Genomic DNA, 22,974 nt, shown 5'->3' on the forward strand with positions numbered 1-22,974 from the left:
CCAATACAGTTCTTGCACCCCAATTCTCATCTTAGAGTCTGTTTTTGAAGGGACCATGATGAAGGCATTCCTTAAACAACTCACCATCTTCCCCTAAAATATTATTCTCTGTTCTCATTTCCACCATGAACCCTACTACCATAATCAGACACCCAAGTCTGGTCAATTCTTCTAGAAAGAGCAGCAGGTATCTATTTATCAAACCATTCCCTTCTCACCTCCAGCCCTGTGCTGAGCAATGGGACTCCAGGGATGAATCCGATCATCTCCTGCTCTTGAGGGAGTCGCTGGTCTATTGGGGAGACAGATCTGGATCCAGGCAAGGTCCACACAATGTGCTCAGAACTGTGTCAGGAAAGTCAGAGAAGTCTTTCCCGAAGAGATGCCATGGGCTGAGCACTGAAGTCTGAGTAGGGGCTGGCCATTTGGGAGGCAGGGGGTGTTCCAGGCAGAAGGCACAGCTTATAGAAAAGTTCAGAGGGTATGAGAATCCAGGGGCTGGGGAGGGCAAGGGCATGGGAAGGAAATGTGATTTCATTCTGGGTTTGGTGTAGAGGATGGAGGAGAAGGGTGGGCACGGGTCGGGGCGTGGCAGGCCTTAAACCTTTGGATAAGAGGCTCCTGCCTCCTCCCGGGTGTGATGGAGAGCTCTGGAGGTTTCCTGAGCAGGGGAGTGACACTGTCAGATTTGAGTCCGAAAATAATTCCTTGGGACGTCCCTCGCAGTCCAGTGGGGCAGGACTCGGGGCTCGGGTTTGATCCCTGGTCAAGGAACTAGATCCCGAATGCTGTAACTGAAGATCCTACATGCCGCAAGGAAAACTGAAAATCCCACGACACAACCAAAAAAATAAATATTTCAAAAAGAAAGAAAAAGGCTTAGTGGTAAAGAATCTGCCTACCAATGCAGGAAACACAGGTTGGATCCCTGGTCCAGGAAGATCCCACATGCCATGGAGCAACAAGTCTGTGCGCCGCCATTACTGAGCCTGCGCTCTAGAGCCTGGGAGCTGCAATTAGTGAGCCCACACACCGCAACTACCAAAGCTCAAGTACCCTGGAGCCCATGCTCTGCAACAAGAGAAGCCGACGCAAGAAGCCTGCACACCACAACAAAGAATAGCCCTTGCTCGCTGCAACTACAGAAAAGTCTGCACAGCAACGAAGACCCAGCACAGCTAAAAATAAATAAATAAAATTATTTTTTAATCAATTTTTTTAAAAAGAAAATGATTCCTCCGAATTAGTTTGAACTGGGGGGCTAGCTCAGCCAGGTTCCCTAGGTCAAAGCTGAAGGATAGGCATTTTTAGCTAGTGAAAGAAGTCATTTTGAGCCCAAGTCTCTGGAGAATAGGCAGGGGCTAAGGCCCAGGAAGGGGAATACCCTTGAATTTGAAAATGTCCAGCTCCCCAGGACCACAGCCTCAGCCTCTGTGAGGCCTGATTCAGCTAAACAAAGCCGGGTAGCGGGGGAACTTGTCGGCTCACTGCCCCCAGGGTAACCATTAATCCTTCCCAGGGGGGAATCCAGGGGCTAGTGCCCTGAGGGGCAGACCGTGGGCAGAATGGAGGAGCACACAGAGGCAGGCTCAGCACCAGTGCTGGGGGAACAGAAGGCTCTAATTGACAATCCTGCTGACATCCTAGTCATCGCTGCTTATTTCCTGCTGGTCATTGGTGTCGGCTTGTGGGTGAGACGCTGGAAGATGCTGCTAGGGCCCCACTTCTGGAGCCTGGGGGGAAGTCTCAGGGAGCCCTGTGTGTGGCAGGGGAAGGATGCCTGGATCTTTGAGGGAGAAACCCAGTGTGGGACAAGTAATTCTTTTTTTGATAGCTTCAGGGCGGCCCAGGCCACACTCATTCATGCCTTGTCTGCCCACTTTGGGGCTGGACTAGTTTTAAGGGGTCAGTGGCTTTTCATCAGGACAGCATTCTAAATGAGGTCTCTGTTCCCCTGTCTACATAACAGGTAGCTGAGCAGAAACCCATATCCAGGGCCCACAGGAAAGTCAGGCCCCATCTAGCCACACTCGGGCTTGGGGAGCTGGATGCTGGGTTAGGGTCTGGGTGGATCTGTGTCTTGGGAGGAGGCTGGGGGTGGTGTCGGGGGGAATCATCAGGGGAGGCGCACGCTGGTTAATATTCAGCCTGGAACAAGGCTGAGGAATGTGTTGAGGAGGCTAATGAGGTCCAAAGATGTGCCCAGAACCCAGGCCTCTCCCCACTCCCAACCCCCAGTCCATGTGCAGAACCAACAGAGGCACCGTCGGCGGCTACTTCCTGGCTGGACGGAACATGGTGTGGTGGCCGGTGAGAGAGGCGGGGCTGTGGAGCGGGAGGAGGCCTGGAGAAACAGCCTGGCTCACCCCCACCACTGGCCACCCAGGTTGGAGCCTCTCTCTTCGCCAGCAACATTGGCAGTGGCCACTTCGTGGGCCTGGCAGGGACCGGTGCGGCGAGCGGCCTGGCGGTGGCTGGATTTGAGTGGAATGTGAGTCCCTCCTTTTGGCCAATAACCGCCCCCTCACCCCGGAAACACCTGGAAGGGTCACACCTGGAGAGGCTCCAGGTGGAGGTGTGAGACCAGAGTTGGGACTTCCCAACTGTGCGGTGAGGCTAGCCTTCAAGTGATGCTCAGGCAGCCAGCTTGGAGGCAGAAGCAGGTGGGAGATCCTAGGATCAGGGCAAGGGTAGGTCTAGAGGTGTATTAGCTGATCATATCAGCATTGAGGGTAAGATGCTTGAATTCATAGGAACGAGTCTGTTAGTAAGCAGTGTTGTTATAACAAAGTTGATCGTAGTATGGCTGTAAATAAAACTGATCACACGAATAATAGTGTTCAATACTAGGATACAGCAGGTGGTTTGATTCGCTTTTGCTATGTGAGCCTAAACCAGCCACACCCTCATTGGCCTCGATTTACCCCTCTCTGAAATGGGGTGAACAGTCTCAAAGTTGGTACAGGGCTTCTTCTGATGCTCTCCAAAGCGGTGGCCTGTGAGCATCTTTAAGCCAAATGAAAGCCCCTCGCAGAAAAGGGCAGGAGAGGAAGCTCTGGGACTGAGGCTTGCCTCGGAGACTTGGAAAGATCAGGGCTTTGAGCTCAGGACTTCCTGGAGGAGGAGGCCTCTGAGCTGAGCCTTGAAGGACAGGTTTGGGTGGGTGGAGAGGAGAAGGGAGGCAGAGGCTGGGGTTGGGCTGAAGGGTCTGTACTTGGATTCAGGTGCTGGGGGTGGGAGGAGGAGGAGTCTAGGGGTCATCTTGGGAGAGATGGCCAGGGATCATGGCCTGGGGAGGCAAGAAGGGCTGTAGTTAAGGGCCCAGTGAAGTATCAAGAGCTTATCCAGAAGGCCCAGAGCCCAAGGTCATCGTCTGCATTTGTGTCCTCTGGGGCCCTGGTGCAACCTTGCCTTGGAGTAGCATGATCCCCAAGAGAGGAAGGTTCTTTAGACCCCTTGGGGGCGAGGACGGGCTCAGAGCAGGATCTCGGGCGGGGAGGCACCCTCCGATGTCGCGCTGTGCCCGCAGGCGCTGTTCGTGGTCCTGCTACTTGGCTGGCTCTTCGTGCCGGTGTACCTGACCGCGGGCGTCATCACCATGCCGCAGTACCTGCGCAAGCGCTTCGGCGGCCATCGTATCCGCCTCTACTTGTCCGTGCTCTCGCTTTTTCTGTACATCTTCACCAAGATTTCGGTAAGCACGCGTGGTGGGCGGAATGGGCCCCTGGACGGGTGGGACCACCCGGCGGAGGTCTCTAGAAAGCCCCAGTTGAGGAACAATCGCTGTAACAACCGTAATGGAGGCAGGGCCTGGAAGGAATCGGTTTCTGAGGCTACAGCCATAGTGGGAGGTATCAAAAAATGAGGGCGCTTTTGAGGTGTGGCCAAAAGTTTGGCCCAAAATTGACCCAAAAGTTTTGGGTCGTGATTCTGGGCAGGAGGTGGATCTGGGTCCCCACCCTGGCCCCTGGATCCTGACCTGCGCGCTCGCTCCTTCTCCCAAGGTGGACATGTTCTCCGGGGCAGTATTCATTCAACAGGCTCTGGGCTGGAACATCTATGCCTCCGTCATCGCGCTCCTGGGCATCACCATGATCTACACTGTGACAGGTGGCGGGGGCGGGGTCTTAGGGCAGGGAGCCGCGCTAGGGGCATGGACTGTAGGCGGGGCTTAGGGAAGAAAACCGTCCTAGGGATGTGGGGTGTGGGCGGGGCTTAGAGGAGTCACCAAAGGTAGAGGGCTGGAGAAGTCAAGTGTGATGTGAGCAGGATCTAAATCTTTGGAAAGCAAACTACACCTCCCCCAACCCAATCCTCTACCGCCTCCTCCTCCCTCCCCCTCCTTCCGTCCCCCACGTTCCTTGCATTGGTCCGAAAGTTCATAGCTCCCAGCCCCTCTTGGGCCTGGACAGCAAGGAAGATTTAAGTTTTTATTAACGTCTGGGAGGGGAGAGTGGACTTGGCCAGACTCCAGGATAACTCACCAATCCCAGTGCTGGCACAGGGAGCCCGGGGTAGGGTCTGAGGCCTGACGCTGGCCCAGAGTGGGCGGGGCCTGGTGCCAAGGCCCGCTGTACCGCCCGGCCCCTCGGGATGGGATGGAACTGAGAACTGGAGCTTACAGGATCACCTCCTTCTGTTACACAGACGAGAAGACCTGGACTTAGAGGAGGGCCTGTAGTGGAGGTCCTACACGGGGTGCACCTGGCATCCGTGAAGCCCCAAACTCAGCCCCACTGTGCTCACCCAACCCTGCCTCCTGACGTCAGAGTGCAGGAGCTCGGGGAATGGGGCATCATTTTGAAATCTGCCCTCCAGGAAAATTAATTGGAAAAGGGGAACCCTTTTCCAGTTCCCGCAAAGACAGTCTATGTACTAGAGACAGCCTGTTTGGGCTGTGCCCCCTGACCCAGGCCGGTTGCAGGAGGGCTGGCGGCGCTGATGTACACGGACACGGTGCAGACCTTCGTCATTCTCGCGGGGGCCTTCGTCCTCATGGGTTACGGTACGGGCTCAGCCCATGGGGGAGGGCACGGAGGGCGCAGCTCTCAGCTCTCTTCCCGGGAGCAGGGACATCGCGCGTCTGGGCCGGGGTGATCCGAGGGAGGGCCTTGTCGCGGGCGCCGGGTCCCCTGACGGCCTTGCCCTCACAGCCTTCCACGAGGTGGGAGGGTATTCGGGGCTTTTCGACAAATACTTGCGGGCAGTGACGTCCCTGACGGTATCCGAGGACCCGGCCGTGGGCAACATCTCCAGCTCCTGCTATCGACCCCGGCCGGACTCCTATCACCTGCTCCGGGACCCTGTGACGGGGGACCTGCCATGGCCCGCGCTGCTTCTGGGGCTTACTATCGTGTCCAGCTGGTACTGGTGCAGCGACCAGGTGAGGGGTCGGTGCTGCGGCGGGATGAGAGGCCCGGATAGAACCTGCGGGGGTGCGGAGCTGAGATGGGTGGAGCCTGAACCCACCTGGGAAGCCGGGTGGAAGGCGTGGTCCGAGGTGGGGGGCGGGCGGGAGGCCTGCCAAATAGACCGACCCAGATGGAGGCGGATCCAAGGGGCAAGGTCTGTTCTTGGAACTGAATTGTCCGCCTGGAGGGGCCAGCGGCGGGGCCCGGATTAGAGAGGCGACTTGGGGCAAGGCCAGAGAGACGGCGAGTTACCCGGGACTGGACGCAGGCCGTTTGAAAGCACCTCGTCGCAGGTCATAGTGCAGCGCTGCCTGGCTGGGAAAAATCTCACCCACATCAAGGCGGGATGCATCCTGTGTGGCTACTTGAAGCTGATGCCCATGTTCCTCATGGTCATGCCGGGAATGATCAGCCGCGTTCTTTACCCGGGTAACTTCAGCAACCCCGCCCCGCCCCCGAATCCTGAGCCCCATCCAGCCCCTTTCTTGGTGGAGGATACAAGTGCCCGTCTCCCATTTCCCTTCCCGTCCGAAGATTTGGGCCACCCAGTCCCGCCTTCCACCTGGGGATCCCATCTCTCCGCTGGGATACCCGGTCCCCTCTTCGGCGATCCGAAGTTCCAGGCCCCGCCCCGCCCTAGCCACGTGGTGCCCTCCTTCCCGCAGACGAGGTGGCGTGCGTGGTGCCCGAGGTGTGCAAACGCGTGTGCGGCACCGAGGTGGGCTGCTCCAATATCGCCTACCCGCGGCTCGTCGTGAAGCTCATGCCCAATGGTGAGGGCGGTCCCCGGTTGCCCCCCATGCCCACAGGCGCCAGTGTGAGGCGTCACCCCTCGCCCGGCCCGCACCCTCCTGGCGCCCCCTCGCGACCGCAGGCTCACGGCTCCAGTCCGCCCGCAGGTCTGCGCGGACTCATGCTGGCGGTCATGCTGGCGGCGCTCATGTCCTCGCTGGCCTCCATCTTCAACAGCAGCAGCACACTCTTCACCATGGACATCTACACGCGCCTGCGGCCCCGCGCGGGCGACCGCGAGCTGCTGCTAGTAGGACGGTGGGCCTGGGTTTTCCATCTCCGGCCCCACGACTCGGCCCCTGGGGAGGGGCAGTAGGGACAGGGGGAGACCGGGTCCTGGGTGAAACCTCCTGATGGCCGCCCACCGCAGGCTCTGGGTGGTGTTCATCGTGGCCGTGTCAGTGGCCTGGCTGCCCGTGGTGCAGGCGGCACAGGGCGGGCAGCTCTTCGATTACATCCAGGCGGTCTCCAGCTACCTGGCGCCGCCGGTGTCGGCCGTCTTCGTGTTGGCACTCTTCGTGCCCCGCGTCAACGAGAAGGTGAGCGTGTGTGCACATCGGGCGCTGGGGCCGGACTTGGACGCCGGAGGAGGCTGACGCGCTCTCCGGCCCCGCAGGGCGCCTTCTGGGGACTGATCGGGGGCCTGCTGATGGGTCTGGCACGCCTGGTTCCCGAGTTCTCCTTCGGCTCCGGGAGCTGCGTACGCCCCTCGGCCTGCCCCGCGCTCCTCTGCCGCGTCCACTACCTCTACTTCGCCATCCTGCTCTTCGTCTGCTCCGGCCTCCTCACCCTCGTGGTCTCGCTGTGCACACCGCCCATCCCACGCAAGCACGTAAGTGCAGGCCTCCCGTGGGTGGGTGTGGACCCTCTCCACCCTGAGGCTGCAGTCTGCTTCCCACGACTCCCAGTGGGGAGGACCTGAATGTCTGTAAGGAGGTTTGGTGAGGACAGACCAAGGCGTCCAGGTTGAAGCTTTACTTGCAAAGCAAGCACAATGTTTTGATTCAAATCAAGTTTATTTGAGGTGGTTTTAAGGTGGCCTGAAGATCTGGGCCCCCCCCCCCCGAGTTTTGGCCTCAGTGGTGGCCGGGAGGGACCGAGTACTACCCCAAAAGCCCCCAAAGGGTTTGGTTTTGTGCTGCGGGAAGGTGGGTGCCCCAGAGCAGAGCTGATTGGGGCCCAGAAGGAGGGGTAGGACTCCACAGGTGCATAAGGGGCAAAGGCAGCAAGAGGAAGCCCTGGTAGCAAACACCCACAGGGAGGAACACCGTGTTGGCAGGACTGGAAGACTAAGTACTAGATAGAATTGAATTGTGAGTGTAGACGGGGGACATGGGGGTGATGAAGCCGAGGGCAGAGCAGGGCCAAAAGTTTTTAAACACTTAGTTGAGGAGCTTGGGTTTAGCCTGAGGGAAGCCATGGAAGGTGGTCCCGGGCTGCTGTGCAGGCTGGACAGAGACGCGAGGGAGTGCTGGTATGGACAGGAGACCTTCCTGCTGTGGGGATGGCACTCCCACTCGGCCCCTGCTCCCTCCTTCCCCAGCTCCACCGCCTGGTTTTCAGTCTCCGGCACAGCAAGGAGGAGAGGGAGGACCTGGATGATGAGGAGCCAGAAGGTCCGACCGCAGCCCCCGTGCAGAACGGGCGCCCTGATCACGCAGTGGAGATGGAGGGTAAGGCACTGCCCCCGGGAGTTGGGGCGGGGGTGCTGTGGGAGCCGAGTGTCCTCAGACTCACTGTCAGGCCTCATCTTCTCCCAGCGCCCCCGCCCCCAAGGCCAGGCCTGTTGCGGCAGTGCCTGCTCTGGTTCTGTGGCGTGAGCAGGGGTGGGGCGGGCAGTCCCCCACGCCCTACCCAGGAGGAGACAGCTGCTGCAGCCAGGCAGCTGGAGGACATCAGTGAGGACCCACGCTGGGCCCGCGTGGTCAACCTCAATGCTCTGCTCATGATGGCCGTGGCCACGTTCCTCTGGGGCTTTTATGCCTGAGGCTCACTGTGTTGGATACCCTGAGTCACAGCCTTGAGGTGACTGGGCATGGGGAGCCAGCTGTGGTGAGAAGGGCCTGGGGCCAGAGAGTAGCAGGGAGCCCCCGGGACCCCTACTCTCTGCCTTGTTTCTGCCTTGGGCCCAGTCCATTTGACTGGTAGCCACACCCTGTGAGGCCTTGGCCAGCTGGCCACTGTGGTTCCCCTAAGAACAAATAAAGCTGCCTTGCTTAGTCCTGCTGCAGCCAGAGTGTCCTTGTTCCAGGCCCCTGTCCTGAGACCTGGGCCTCCAGCAGGGCTGCTCACAAGACCTTCTTTTCTGGGCACAGGAGCCACGTGGCCCTCCACTCATCCACCTCTAGCTGGTGCTTCTCAGTGCTCCAGCCCACATCCTGTAGACCTGGGGAGAGGGTAGAGGGGTGGTGAGACTCTGGGCTAACCCTGGGGAGATGGGTAAGGCGCAGCATGGGCTGGGTGTACTGCTCAGGCTCCCCTTGCCTCTGTGGGGTGATCTCTGGTGTAAAATGAGGCTAAAACCTCATCTGGTTGCCGTATAGATTCATCAAGCAGCACAGGGAAAAGGGTTAGAATGGAGTCGGGGCTAAATGAAAGATCATCATCAGTAATTTGTGAGCCTTCCCCCTCCCCCTGAACCCACCACCCCACTCCTGTTCTCCAGTGCCAACTGGGCTTCCATAGTCTGTCAACACTGAATGCCTCACAGACCGTCCTAACCTCCCCGTCCTGCAGACAGGGAAACTGAGACCCAGACTTGAGATCACAAAGAGAAATCCAGGTCTTCCACCTCCCAGATAGAGGGGTAGGGATGGGGCTAGGCAGGGCCTCTGGGGAGTAGGTCCAGGAGCCGTGGAGCAGAAGGATGTTACCTTTCAAGAACTTTGGGAAGAGCTTGTCCAGCACTTGGTGTGTCTCCCTGACAACAACCCAGCTCTCTTTCTCAGGACCTGGACAGGGGTGAAGAACCAGAAGCTCCTAGGTGTCCCAAGCAGAAAAAGGCTCCTTTCCCTCTCCACCCTGCTTTAGTCAGAAGAAGCCTGGACTGTGAGGCATTTACCTGCCCGTAGTTGGTTCCTCAGTTCCTCCAGCTCTTCTGGGAGGGGTCCATCTCCCCGCAGGGCTCCAAGCACCAGCCCGTGAATGGCAGCCCTTAGAACAGCCTCAGGTCCTGCCATCGGACTCAGGACAACCTGTACCTGGTCTGGAGAGACCCAGGGACAGACTGGTACAAGGGAGGGGCCAACTCCAAAACTCTCTCAGGCCTACCAGCCTGCTTCATCCCTGTCTGGCCCAAAGGCCTTGGCCTGGCATGAAAGGCCAGCTCCCACCCTTTCCTTTCCAACTTCATCTCCTGTCGCTCCCCAGTGCTCTGACCAAGCTAAAATGCCCAATTTCCAAGATACGACTTCAAAGCAGCTCCCTGAGGTGGGCTTATTTTGTATGTCTTTAATAGTTAGTGAGAATAAGCATCTTTTAACATACTACCAGCAGACCATTAAACTTTAGTGCCTGCTTCCTCAAGAGGTGACCTGAATAGGAGATGAAAGAGGTTCCTCAGGGAGAACCAAAGGTCACAATCTCATTTGTGTGTGCTGCAATGTGAAAGTGCTTTTATATAGTTGCCTTTTTTGATCCTCACAAAAACCCTGCAGATAAGGCAGGTATTATTAGCTCCACTTTACAGAGTGGTCAAGGGAACTCTATAGGGGCACGCAGCTATATAATTTGAATGGATTCAACCTCAGCTTCAAGCTCCCTTGAGGACAGCAGGCAGACTCCAAACTGTCCAGCGTGTATCCAGAGCTTGGGGCCCAGAGGCTGGAGGAATGAGAGGCTGAGCCCAGGAGGGTGAGTCTGAAGCTGGGAGAACACAGCACACTTACTTCGTGACTGGTCCCAGTGAAGGAGGTAGGGTTCTTGGTGCCCCTCAACCAGGTGCTGCAGCTCAGAGACACTGAAGGAAACAAGAGTGTGCAGTCAGTGGTGGGGGAGAAGACAAAGCAGGCACGACCATCCAGTCACTGCACAGCCACCTAATCGTTAACCCAAACTGTCCTGCACCTCTTTCCCATCCGCCCCTCAGCTGTTACCCTCCCTCACATCAACCCTTCCTTTCTTCCTGCATCCAACAAACACATCAACAAACATGCCTTCTTTGTCTTACAAGAGTCACTCGAGTAGCCCTACACTCAGGCAAGCAAACATCCACAGAGCAGAACTACTTTATTGGGTGGTTCAGAAAGGCCGATCTGGGATTTCTCTAGTGCTCCTACTACAAGGAGCATGGGTTCAATCCCTGGTCAGGGAACTAAGATCCCACATAGTCGTGTTATACACCGCCTACCCTCAAGCACCCACAGTGACACCCCCGCCCCCTCCACCGCCAATGGAAATGAAGAACCAGAGAGGTAGGGCTTGGTCAGGGGAGGCCAGTGATAATCAGAGCAAGGAGCACAGGCTTCCCTGGTGGCTCAGTGGTAAAGAATCCGCCTGCCAATGCAGGAGACATGGGTTCGATCCCTGATCCAGGAAGAGCTCACATGCCACGGGGCAGCTAAGCCTGTGCGCCACAACTACTGAGCCTGTGCTCTAGAGCCTGGGAGTTGCAACTGCTGAGCCCAAGTGCCGCTACTACTGACGCCCTCGAATCCTAGAGTCCGTGCTCTACAACAAGAGAAGCCACCACAATGAGAAGCCCCCGCACTGCAACTAGAGAGTAGCCCCTGCTCTCTGCAACTAGGGAAAAGCCCATGCAGAAACGACCAAAAAACCCAGCACAGCCAAAAATAAATAAAATTTAAAAAACAAAAAAAACAAGGAGCACATGGCGGGAAGGGTGATAGAGGTGATGGGTGGGAGACGTTGGGACACTCACCTGGACGTCACGCAGTGTAGGGGGACCCCCAAGGATAGAGACACAGACGACCAGAAACCTGTGGGAAGCTGGAGTCAGGATGCCCGGGCAGAGGAAGGAGCTAGGAGACGTAAGACTTGAGCCCAAGGGGTTGGGTCACCTGTCCACAGTGGCTCCATCCGATTGGCTGATGTGGGGCCCAGTACCTCTCCCCGCTGAAGGAAGTGCCTCAGGACCAGCCAGAGCCGCTGTTCATTCAAGGTCTCTATGACAAGGGCCCGGACCGCTCGGTAGTTGGCGTAGATGTGCAGGGCAGTGAGGAAGAAGAAACAGCCGAGGCTTAAGCTGGGGCGAGAGAATGAGGTGGTCTGTGGGAGCAGAGGCCCAGCTGGGCGCCTCCTCCCTGCCTTGGATCCCGGCTTACCTGGGGCTATCGGACACCAGGGGCAGCATCAAGAGGCTGACCAGGAGCCCTGCCAGGTTTACCAGTGTCTCCTGGAAAATGGCAGAGGGGTTTGGAGCTGCAGGGCTCCCCTCCAGGCCAGACTGAACATCCCTGAGTGCCTTTCACCATAGTCCTCCCTGCCCCAGACGCTCCCTATACCGATATGGGTGCCTAGGAAATTTTTAACGTTTTTGATGAGTGAGCCATCCTTTGAGATACAATCTGCTTCTCTGTCCAGCTAGATGCAATGCCCGTGGAACATTTCTTTGTTTTGCAAACATCACTTGTGTAGCCCTACACTCAGGCAAGTAAGTATCCACAGAGTAGAAAGACTTTATTTGGTGGTTTAAAAAGGCCGATCTGGGATTTCCCTGGCGGTCCAGTGGTTAGGACTCCATGCTTACACTGTAGGAGCTGTGGGTTCAATGCCTGGTCAGGGAACTAAGAATCTACATGCTGCATGGTGTGGCCAACAAAAAGAGGCCGATCCCCCCCGCCCCTCGGTATGCAATAACAGGCAGACACTTCTGCAAAGGGGTCAACGAACCACCTAGGAAGAAATGCACAAAATCCCAACCTCCCTGGAGCATCAATGTTATCAGACCCCACTGATGGCCGAAGGTGGCCTGACTGAGCCTACCTTAGGGGAAAAGACCCATGGCCATGACCCCCGACTCATTAGGAGGGAGAAGTCTGAACTGGGGTTCCTGCCTATGGGGGTCCCTGGGATAGGTGGTCCTGGTGCAGAGGGGTGGGCTGTGGGTGTAAACTGGGGATCAGGGGCCTTGGGAGCTCAGGAACAGAGGGCCCTCCCCGGGGTGGGAACAGTCATCTTCAGCAGCCACATGGAGTGGGCAGCAAAGCAACAGCTTCAGAAAGCAGGGGCCTGGTCCCGGGCTGAGCACCGGTCTCGGGTGCCCCAGTGACCTTACCGCCTCTGTGAACTGAGGAAGCCCCGGGGCCCTGGAAAATAGGCCTGAGGGTGGAAGGCGCTGGAAGTTAGAAAGAGAGCAGGCAAGACAGCAAGCATGGGGCAGGGAGATCCTAAAAAGCAGGGCCTGGTGTACTCACTCCCTAACAACCTTGGAAGAGACAATGGGGAAGAACTCGTTCAACCATTTCTTGAGAGAAGGGACAAGTCCAGGGGGACCCAGAGAGAATCAACCTTTCTGGGTCTTTTTTGCCTCAGCTGTAGTGTAGCAACAATGACACCCTGCATGAACCCATTGTAAGGATTTCATGAGTTCAGACAAGTGAAATACTTGGCACATGGTTAATGCTTTAAAAATATTAAATTGTGTTGGGACTTCCCTGGTGGTCTAGTGGTTAAGACTCTGCTTCCAATGTAAGGGGCACAGGTTCAATTCCTGGTCAGGGAACAAAGATCCCAAACACTGCACAGAATGGCAAAAAAAAAAAAAAAAAGAAATTGTACTAATGTTAAAAAGAGTTAGTTTTAATTTTTTAAAAAATGAAGTTCTATTTCACAGAATAATATAAGAGATGGCCAGAAAGTAGGACTGGAGAGAACAGAGAACAGAGGTTTCTTTTTTTTTTTTTTGCCACGCACCCCGGACTCCCTCCACCCCACCCCCCACCCCCACCCCCACCGGCATGTGGAAGCTGAGTTCCCTGTCCAGGGATCGAACCCACGCCCCCTGTAATAGTGCAGAGTCTTAACCACTGGACCACGAGGGAAGTCCCGAGAATAAATATTTCTAAATGGCTTCAGTGTCAAAACCGTGTCATACTTGTGACCTCCCTGGGCCTCACTTTCCACATCTGTAAAACAGAGACAGTAATAGTATCTATCTTAGAGGCTTGGTGTGAGTTAAAGGATTCACACAAGCACTTAGCACAGGAGTACAGAGAGATCCCATTCCTTAAGGGTTTGGCCGTAGGAATGTCCCCATCCCCACTCCAGGCTCCTCTGGTCAGGCGAGGCGCTGGGCGGGAAGGGCCTGCTACACTGCCAAGCAGAGGCCTCAGGCCAGTGACTCCAGGCACCTCACTTTCTAACTTGCCAGGAGCTTTAACATGTGGGGCCTCACGTGGTCAGAACACGTACCTCACAGGGTGAGGCTCTGCTTAAAGAGGACGAGGTCCATGGCAGGGGCTCACTCCTGGCCACAGGGCAGCAGGCAGGGCCTGGACTTGTTGCCACAGAGTCCGAGCCCTCACACCTGATGACCTGTCGGAAGACTCACCTACGCTTCCTCCCGCCTGTCTCCCAGCGCTCCCCCGAAGCCCTCAGCTGCGTCACTTCCTGTTCCCACACTGTGCCCCGCCCCCTACTCCCCGTGCGCCCCGCCCCTTCCCTCGGATTCCAGCTCTCACCTGGCTGCCATCCTTGGCTGACACGTCGGCCATGTTGTTTCTCCGGGCCTGATGCATGGTCAGTGCGGCCCGAGTGGCCCCACCAGCCACACCCACGAGGCACTGGGTGGGGAAAGGGGGAATTGAAGTCAGAGGGGCTGTGAGCTGCGACAACACAAGCGTTTCTGGGGGTGAGCAAACAAATGGCTCAAACCAGTTTGAAAAATGTAGGCCTCAGGCCACCCCACACTGAAACCCTGAATGCTGTCCATTCTCACCCCGCATTTCCACTAGGCCCACCTCCCCTGTCTTGTTCCAGGAGAAAACTAAAGGTGTGCCTGCCACGCCACCCTGTGGACCCAGCTCCAAGAAACTCACTTTCTTCCCCCAAGGTGGAGACCCGAAGGCCATTCTTAATCCAGAACTTCCCCAGCCTCCAGTGTCTGCTTTAGCTGCCTCCTCCCCTGGCGAAGCTCCCAGGTCCAGCTCCCAGGCCCAGTGTGGCTTGCAACTTGGCGCTTACATTCTCCCTGCCTGGAACTAACTCCATTTTCTTCCTGCCCCAGTCGAGGCCTAGCCAAGCCTTCCAGGCCAGTTCAAAACCCACACCAGTGGCCCTGACCACCTAGGGCTCTCCCTCTGAGATGGGAGAGCTCATCGAGTAGGACCACTGAAGGCTTTCACTCATTTGTCAAATATCTTAGATGTCACATAAACATTTTGGTGCTGTGGTAGTCAGATACAACTGCTGCCCTCCTGAAACTTAGAAATCATCAGATAAACAAATAAACCAGTGATGACATGGTCAGCATCTGTTCAAAGGTAAGAGGAATGTGGTATGAAAGGAGGCTGCGGTGATGGGTGGGGACCTGATCACACAGAACTGCAAAAGCCTCATTAAGGTCTTTATACCAAGAGCAACAGGCAGGGCGGTGACCTGATTTGATTTCCACTCTAATAAGGACTATGGGGTTGCTCTAAGGATTGAAGAGGGGTGAGAAAAGATTCAGGGAGATGACCTCGGGAAATTACTGTGCTTTTTTTTAAGCAACAAGGACCCACAAGGTGACATGGGAATGCATCATAAAAGGACTGGAGAGATTTAAGAGGGGAAAATACAGTCTTGAATGCAGGCTTAGGTGAGGGTGACAGGTGACAGGGGGAGGAGGAGAAGGCATGGATGACAGCCAGGCTTCTGGTTGCTGCATCTGGGGGATGGAGTTGCCGCTGGTCACTGGAGACTGGAACTCTGAAGAGGGGTGGGAAGAGGGGAGGGGGAAGCTCACAGCCGTGTTGGAGTCCCTTATTTAACAGATGAAGAGACTGAGGCCCTCAGAGCAGAGCTCAATGCAATATTTCAGCAGAGGTCATAATCTGTTTTTCCTCTGGGGTTTCCTGCCCTCAAGGGGGCGGGGTGCTCACAGTGTTCAGTCCTGGGCCAGGGAGCTCAGCGGCCTCCACCTTGAAGAGCTGTCGGCTCTTAAATGTCAGTCGTGCCATGTGGAATAACACACCTGATTTTGAAGGGATGGTTGGGCCTTTGTGATAGATCTTAGATCCTTTTTTTTTTCCGCCACACCACAAGGCATGTAGAACTTCCCTAACCAGGGATCGAACACCAAGCCTCCTGTGGTAGAAGTGTGGAATCTTAATCACTGGATTGCCAGGGAGATCAATTACGTGTCTTCCTGACTCTTTACTCTGTGCCTGGTACTTAACTCTGTGGGGAAGACAGGCGGGCCTCAGGTTCTGTCTTCGGATGAGGCCAACCTGAAGAAACCACCAGGATGAGCAGCCTGGCAGAGAGGAGGAGCCCAGATTCACCCCACTTGCCCCTGCAGCCCCGCTATCTGGTCTGCGCTCTGTCTTGCCACTGACTTTGACCTGCAATGCTCTTTCTGCCCAGAATGCTCACCCTGCAGCTCACACTCATTCTTCAGGGCCCACTCTCAAGGAAGACCTTCCTACATCCCCTGAGCAGGCCAGAGTCCCTGCTGAACCCTCCTGCAGCCCCTGTACTTCTCATCTGGAATACCTAGAGCTATCATTCAATAAATATTTAATTATGTGTAGCTTTCTTTCATGGAGAAGGCAATGGCAACCCACTCCAGTACTCTTGCCTGGAAAATCCCATGGACGGAGGAGCCTGGTAGGCTGCGGTCCATAAGGTCGCTAAGAGTCAGACACGACTGAGTGACTTCACTTTCTTTTTTCACTTTCATGCATTGGAGAAGGCAATGGCAACCCACTCCAGTGCTCTTGCCTGGAGAATCCCAGGGACGGCAGAGCCTGGTGGGCTGCCATCTATAGGCTCGCACAGAGTCGGATACGACTGAAGCGACTTAGCAGCAGCAGCAGCAGCAGCAGCTTTCTTTCAAAGATGCGAGGGCCTGTATTCTGTGTCAAACATGCAGCAGGCACTCTAAATATTTTATGGAAAGAATGAAAGGTGGCTAGAGGTCTGGTCCCACAGTGCTGACAATAGATCCCCTGTTCTATCTCTTGCTCAGAGGTCCCTTACCCACCCCCAGCTCCAGACACCACCTTAGACCATCTCAGACTCTAGAGGGAGTCTGGCTGGAGAGGAGGATCAGAATATACCCCTGGATCTGAGAAGAAGTATCAGAACTTTTTCACTCTTCTAGAAGTGCCTTGAATACAGGGCCCAGGCTGGGCTTCCCTGAGCCCCCACAAAGCACCACCAGGGCAGCAATCTTGGGTATAGGGGTGCCCCAAGATGGGTACCTTGGCCAGGTTGCTGATGCAGACGGTTATGGTGAAACAGAAGGGCAAGATGGGAGCCATTATCTCGAGGAACATGGCGATGTCGTTGAGGATGTCAGCAAAAAGCCTGGGGAAGGGATAAGGGGTCAGAGGTCAGAGATCTTCATGCTAGAAGACTCCCCTCTCCTCGGTTCCAGCCTCTTCTCACCTCCACTGCTTGGCATTACAGTCCATCTTGCTCCTGTGGAGAAGAAGACATTGGTCAACAATTTGGATTTAAGGGGAAAACACATCCTGTGGGCGGTGCGGCCATCCTCAGGACTTGGAAGGTCCAAAGGGCTCAGAAGAAGAACGCACACCCCAGCCAGACTTCTGTCCCCACACCCTGTCACTGCTGCCTGAAATGCCACCATCAGCAGGGAGGACCTTCAGTGGTTACTCACATTCAGTAGTCACTCACATTTCCCCCTTACTAACCCATGAGGCACTGAAGGAAAAAACTGATTGTCCCGTGGCTGCTCCCCATCCCCTGACCCTCCTGGGAGAGAGGCCATCCTTGGGTTCCTCTGCTATCTGCCCTCCTCTCTTCCTCCTGCTTCAGAGGGTACCCAGCAATAAGCCCGCATATTCTGTAAGCACTACATTTAGCGTAAACGCTACCCTGCGTGTTACAGACAACTAGCCTGGAGAGGGGTACAACTTCCCTCGGATCATGTGGAGAATGGGGATGGAGCGGCCAAGAGAAAGAGCCAGGCTCTGACAGCCAGCCTACAACATCTCTATTTTGCGACACCATGGACGGTTCCCTCCTCTGCAGGTGGAGTGACTCCTGGATGCTTGTACAAACCCCCAGGGACCCCTTCTCCAAGATCCCAGTGGCAGGAGACATTATAGCCCTCGGGCGAGCTCAGACTTTACAGCATTAACACTGACCCTGAATTTGAAATCTAGACAGAAAAAGAGCATTCCTGGGTAAGGCATGGGGTGCACATGGGGAACTCCTGAGGGAACTAATACATGACAAAGGCAGGACTAGAACACAGGGGCTCCGATGCCTCAAAAAAGCATAGGCTTTAGGTTCAAATCCCATCTCACCAGTTACAGGCTCTGTGACCTGGTCTGTTTTACATCTGGACAAGGTACACATTCAATCCTACTCTACACAGTTGTTAGAAGGATTAGAGAGGATATACAGAGAGCTGGTGAGACCCAGTTTGGGTTGGTAATTGCAGCTGGCGTTTGCTGAGCACTGATTACGTGCTAAGCACTTTAGATACACTAGCTCACTGCACCTCACAACCACGACTGACGGCAGATATTAAATCATTCCTGAGGTCCTCCAGTACTGACCGGAAGAGGAAGCAGGCAGCACAAGGCCCTCAGTCCCTTCTGGATAGATGGTGACATGTATCCCACGTGGGACAGGGATTCTGATGACCTCCCCAAGCCCACTCTCCACAATTCAACCATGTGTCTAGGCCACTACACTGCAAGAGGGTCATTCCTTTTGAGCTGAGCACTGTCCCACCCAGGCATCTCTTTTAACAAACCAGCAAAGGATGCTCAGAGTATCCTGGCTCTCTCTGTTTTTCCCATGATGGCCAGCAGAGGGGCCAATCAGTGCTCTTAAAGGCAGATCTCATCCCGGCAGTGGCTCTGTGGCTTCACTGCTTGGTGACCCCGGGAAGGCACCTGTACTGGGTACTCATTACACTCATTTGCTCTGATGTACCTGCTAAATTTCCCCTCCCTTGGAGATGGGTAGGAAAGAGGGGGAGCTGAAAACACAGCCAGGGCTGAGACAGACATGACTCTGGATCAGGAAGAAAAACTCACCCCATACACCAGGCAAAGATGATGCGGCCCAGCATACCAGTTGAATCTGGGGGAAAGAGGCAATGGTAAGGAACAAGCAAGAGCCTTGGGTGCTGTGGGGCCTGGCACCAAGATGGCTTTCCATCTTGGGTCACTGTCTTTGGGAGCTTAGTCTGGTTTAATAAGTTCTAGCTGCATGACGGGGTCAGAAGTGCCTAGACTTAGTAGTCCCTCAGCACGTACCCCAGAGAACTAAGTACCCATACACATCAAGAGACATGGACCAGAAGGATTCTTTGCAGCACTGTTTATAACAGCTAAAAACTGGGACACCAAATGCTCACCAATAGGAGAATGCATAAATGAATTCTGGCTCATTTACTCAGGGGCATATTAGACAGCTTTGAAAACCCAATGGACCACAACTACTCACTCAGCATGGATGGATCCTGGTATCATCATCCTATATGAAAAATCAGTCATGAAGACTACATACAGCACAGTATGCTGTTCGTAAAAGAAAAAAATCCCTGATGCTTTCGTAAAAGAAAAGACCCTGATGCTGGGAAAGATTGAAGACAGGAGTAGAAGGGGGCAACAGAGGATGGCATCACTGACTCAACAGACATGAGTCTGAGCAAACTCTGGGAGATGGTGAAGGACAGGGAGGCCTGTGTGCTACAGTCTACGGGATCGCAGAGAGTCAAACACAACTTAGTGACTGAACAAACGCTCTTCATAAAGCTTGAAGACAACTGAAACTAAACACTATAGTGTCAAGGTATATATACCAATATGGTAAAGCTATTTTTTTTTAATAAAAGCAGGAAACGCTCTGTGGCAAGTTCAGAGGTTATTGTTGATATTCTAGCTATTAGGTTGGGCAGTGGGTTCACAGATGGTCATTACATTAGAGTATAAATAAATGAAAAGGATTTGAACTGCAGGTTGGGGACAAGAGAGCTGGGAGTATAGGGCAGAAGGAGAGGCTTCCTCAGGCTGGGGTGAGTCAGAGAAATTTCTGGAATCTACTAGACTTTCATTTGCACAAGGGCTTACTGGCTCCCCACTGTGTGCCAGGCACTACGTGAGGGTCTGGCCGGGAGGTGTATGTGTGGCAGGGTGTAGCGGACCACAGTGAACCAGAGAGTCATGGTTCCAGGCTCAAAAGCAGACAGCCATCATGATGAAGGACATACACACCTGACAAGGGGACTACTCTCTTGGAGGCCATCTGCAAAGCCCTTGTCAGCTATGGAGGCTGGCTCTAGGGTACAATAATGACACACATCCTCGCTGTCTTTCAAAGTCTACACTGTACACCACTCTAGGAAACTTAATTCCCACCTGGTCCTCTTTGCCTCACTTACAATTGGCTGAGCTGCAAGATCTAAAAACTTCTGAATCCTAGTAAGGGATCAGCTGTTCACAAATTGTACTTGGCTCCCTCTGAAAACTCTAACTGGCAAAAGAGTATGGCAGTTAAGAGTGGGACACAGGGGCTTCCCTGGTGGCTCGGTGGCAAAGAAACCACCTCCCAGTGCAGGAGACTTAGGTTTGATCCCTGGTCTGGAAAGATCCCATTACTGAGCCTGTGTGCCTAGAGTCCATGCTCTGCAAGAAGAGAAGTCCGTGCACCAGAACTAGAGAGTAGCCCCCGCTTGCCACAACTGGAGAAAAGTCTGCCAGCAGCGAAGACCCAGCACAGCCAAAAATAAATGATTTTTTAAAAAAACAGCTGCTAAAAAAAAATAGAGTAGGAGGTGACATATGTACACCTATGGCTGATTCATGTTGATGTTCAACAGAAGACAACAAAATTCCATAAAACAATTATCCTTCAATTTTTTAAAAATGTAGGACACAGGAGTCAGTCAGTGTGGGTCCAAATCTTGGCCCTGTGACCATAGGCAAATTGCTAAACCTCTCTGTGCCTCAGCTTCTCCCTCTGGAAAAGGAATTCGTAACAGCATCTACCCAGTATGGCTGCTGCAGAGATTAAGCTATATATTACATGTCAGTGTGCAAAATGACTGGCAGACAGCAGGCTGTCAAAATACTGGCTGCTTATAGTATTAATATCACTAGTTAAGACAGTTAACATTATGTTCCATAAAGAGACCTGTAACTAAAAATGACTGTATCAAAAAATTCCAAGGGAGTTTTTTATGTAAAGCTCTGCATGCAAATTTCTCATGTTTGATGGAAACAAGTATGTAACATCCTTTCTAATGAATGGGGCTTATTTTAATATCAACAACAGGCTTTATAGTAAGGGAATATTTTTTCGTCTTAAAATGGTCTTGTTTTTTCTTAATAACCTACCTGAGCTGAAGACATATGTAAATATGTTGGTGATTAGACTAGAGTGCTTAGAAATGACACGAAACTACTGACCCCAGCACCCACTGTATTCCAAACACTTAAGCAACAGGAGTGCAATAGAAAAGATCCAAATTAAACAGTGTGGAGGTATGAAAACGTACCCTACAACTAAAACTCCTGGGTTCAAATCCAAGCCCCAACACTTACTGGCTGTGACCCTGGGCAAGTTACTGTTCTATGTCTGTTTCCCCATCTACAAATTGGACACAGTGACAACACCCATCTCAGAGCTATTGTGAATGCTGAATAAATACATCTAAAGATTGGTATACTGAGACTTCCCTGGTGGTCCAGCAGTTAAGATTCTGCCTTCAAATGCAGGGGACGCAAATTTGATTCCTGGTCATGGAACTGGTATCCCACATACCTAAGCCTATGAGCTGCACCCACTGAGCCCTCAAGCTCTGGAGTCTGTGCTTGGCAACTAGAGAAAGCCTTCATCTCAATGAAAAGCCAGCACAGCCAAAATTTAAAAAAACAACAACAAAAAACAAAGACTGGTACATAAAAAGTACCGTGCAGGAACGATTATTAATATTATTAAAAGAAGAGACAACTCAAACAAGAGCCACAGATCACCATCACTTTTCCACTGACATGTACTCTCAGAGAAAGAGCTTCTTTCCAGAGGTGACTCACATTTGGACAGTTTGGTTAATGCTAAGGGTACAAGCAGGAGCCTCTAGATTCTTCAAAAGATCCAGGGAGGCTCACCAGAGCTGTGGCCAGGCTGACGGTAGGCGCAATGAGCCTTGGGTCTGATTTAAATCCCTACTGGGAACAACAGTGAAAGACAAAGGATGGAAGAGACAACCAAGGGCCCTCCTGATGGAAAACAGTTCCCGCCTTCTTTTCTGCTTCACTCTCTAGAGGGCATGGCACCAAACTGTATCTCTGTGCACGGCCCCCCCACACCCCCCCGCAATGGTTTTTCAAAAAGCAGTATACATGTAACAGATGGTTACCATAGTTTTGATTTATAGATCATCTACTTTCCCAGAGGATCCAAAACACCTTTCATTCTTACCCAAACTGCCTCTCTGCCACTCAGGACCTATTACAAAATTGTTTTTTTTTCTAGAATTAACTAATTTCCCACACCCCAGGCAGTTGGCAGTTTTATTCAGTAATTGAACTTGTAGGTAGTCCTCCACAGATGAGGAGTAAAGGGGAGGGGAACGTTTTGCTTAGGGATCTGGGCTCCAGATGATTAAGGGACACTGAACAGCATGTATGGGGAACAAAGTGCAGCTCCAAGGCTGGTGGGCGGGATAAGGGTATTCCTGCCCTGTGATATTCACCCGTTGTCAACAGAGACAACACAAATGTTTTGCTCAGCTTAATTTTGCTTTTTAACGGTACAAGGCACTCTTCGAGGAACCGGGGAGACTTGGCTCCTGGATTTAATCAGACAGGAATGCATAAACATACTCATCACAGCTCAAAACACTAGGAGAAGGAAAAAGGAGGGGTTCGGCCTCCCCGTCGAAGGAAAAAGAGGACAGAGATGATGGCAGGGCTGAGACGAGCGATCGGTGAGACTCCAGGGGCCCAGCTCACCTTTCACGAGCCAGGTGGCCGTGGCAGCGGAAACAGAAGCTTTTGCGTCCCCTACCCCTATGCCCAGCAAGACTGCGTGGGTGGCCAGGGAGCCCGAGAGGCTGGAAGCAAAGGCCTGGAGAAGAAAATAAGTGGGGTGAGGAGTAAACGCAGGTGCATGGAGGTCTGAGATCTACCGTCAGCCCCACATCACCGGGATGTGTGGCCTGGGACGTGTCACAGCTCGTCTCTGGGTCTCAGTGTCCAGTCTGTAAGTGGGAAGGAACAGGTGGCGCTCTGTCTCCCCTGCCCCGGCTACGCGTCTCTCCTTTCCCCAGTCGGCCACGCTGACCTGCACGGAATCCCACAGCTGGTAGGGCAGGTAGTCCGGGCTGACGCTATCGGGGAAGCCCTGAGGCAGGAACACGGCCAACAGCCGGGAGAGAGGTGGGGAGGCAGTCCCGGGAGCCACCCCTCCGCCCCCATCTCGTCCTCCGGGTTTCGCTGTGAAGGCTCCGGAGAACCCCCACCAGCTGCGCCCCCAGGCCTCCCACTGCAGGCTCCCGTCGGGGGCGGCATGGCAGCCCCGGGCCGCCCCGGAGCCGAACTGCTCGGAGCACAAGACATCAGCCATCCTGAAACCCTCCCTCAGCCCTGCACGATAGGAAACGTGGCCACAGGACACTTCC

General features: G+C 54.1%; 2 protein-coding genes across 3 annotated transcripts; one reads left to right on the plus strand and one right to left on the minus strand.

Moving 5' to 3' along the window:
* SLC5A2 (solute carrier family 5 member 2) lies at nucleotides 1,553–8,425 on the plus strand. Of its 2 annotated transcripts, XM_018040640.1 has the most exons (14): nucleotides 1,553–1,691; nucleotides 2,239–2,310; nucleotides 2,387–2,491; nucleotides 3,530–3,694; nucleotides 4,005–4,110; nucleotides 4,925–5,005; nucleotides 5,154–5,383; nucleotides 5,705–5,840; nucleotides 6,077–6,184; nucleotides 6,311–6,461; nucleotides 6,574–6,742; nucleotides 6,820–7,035; nucleotides 7,747–7,876; nucleotides 7,964–8,425. In XM_018040640.1, the coding sequence occupies exons 1-14, from the start codon at nucleotides 1,566–1,568 to the stop codon at nucleotides 8,188–8,190; spliced, it is 2,022 nt and encodes a 673-aa protein (XP_017896129.1). In that variant the 5' UTR covers nucleotides 1,553–1,565; the 3' UTR covers nucleotides 8,191–8,425. The 2 variants fall into 2 exon arrangements, with proteins under 2 accessions (XP_017896129.1, XP_017896128.1); XM_018040639.1 differs by having other exon boundaries at nucleotides 7,747–8,424.
* On the minus strand, nucleotides 7,201–22,955 carry C25H16orf58 (chromosome 25 C16orf58 homolog). Its single transcript, XM_018040643.1, has 13 exons — nucleotides 22,638–22,955; nucleotides 22,307–22,421; nucleotides 18,383–18,428; nucleotides 16,755–16,787; nucleotides 16,568–16,673; nucleotides 13,844–13,945; nucleotides 11,486–11,556; nucleotides 11,222–11,406; nucleotides 11,083–11,140; nucleotides 10,091–10,161; nucleotides 9,265–9,408; nucleotides 9,077–9,154; nucleotides 7,201–8,589 (listed from the first exon to the last, which is right to left on the minus strand). Exons 1-13 carry the CDS (start codon nucleotides 22,917–22,919, stop codon nucleotides 8,492–8,494), a joined length of 1,389 nt encoding a protein of 462 aa, XP_017896132.1. The 5' UTR covers nucleotides 22,920–22,955; the 3' UTR covers nucleotides 7,201–8,491.

The sequence above is a fragment of the Capra hircus genome, chromosome 25 (assembly GCF_001704415.2).
Source record: "Capra hircus breed San Clemente chromosome 25, ASM170441v1, whole genome shotgun sequence".
In the NCBI taxonomy this organism is placed as follows: domain Eukaryota; kingdom Metazoa; phylum Chordata; class Mammalia; order Artiodactyla; family Bovidae; genus Capra; species Capra hircus.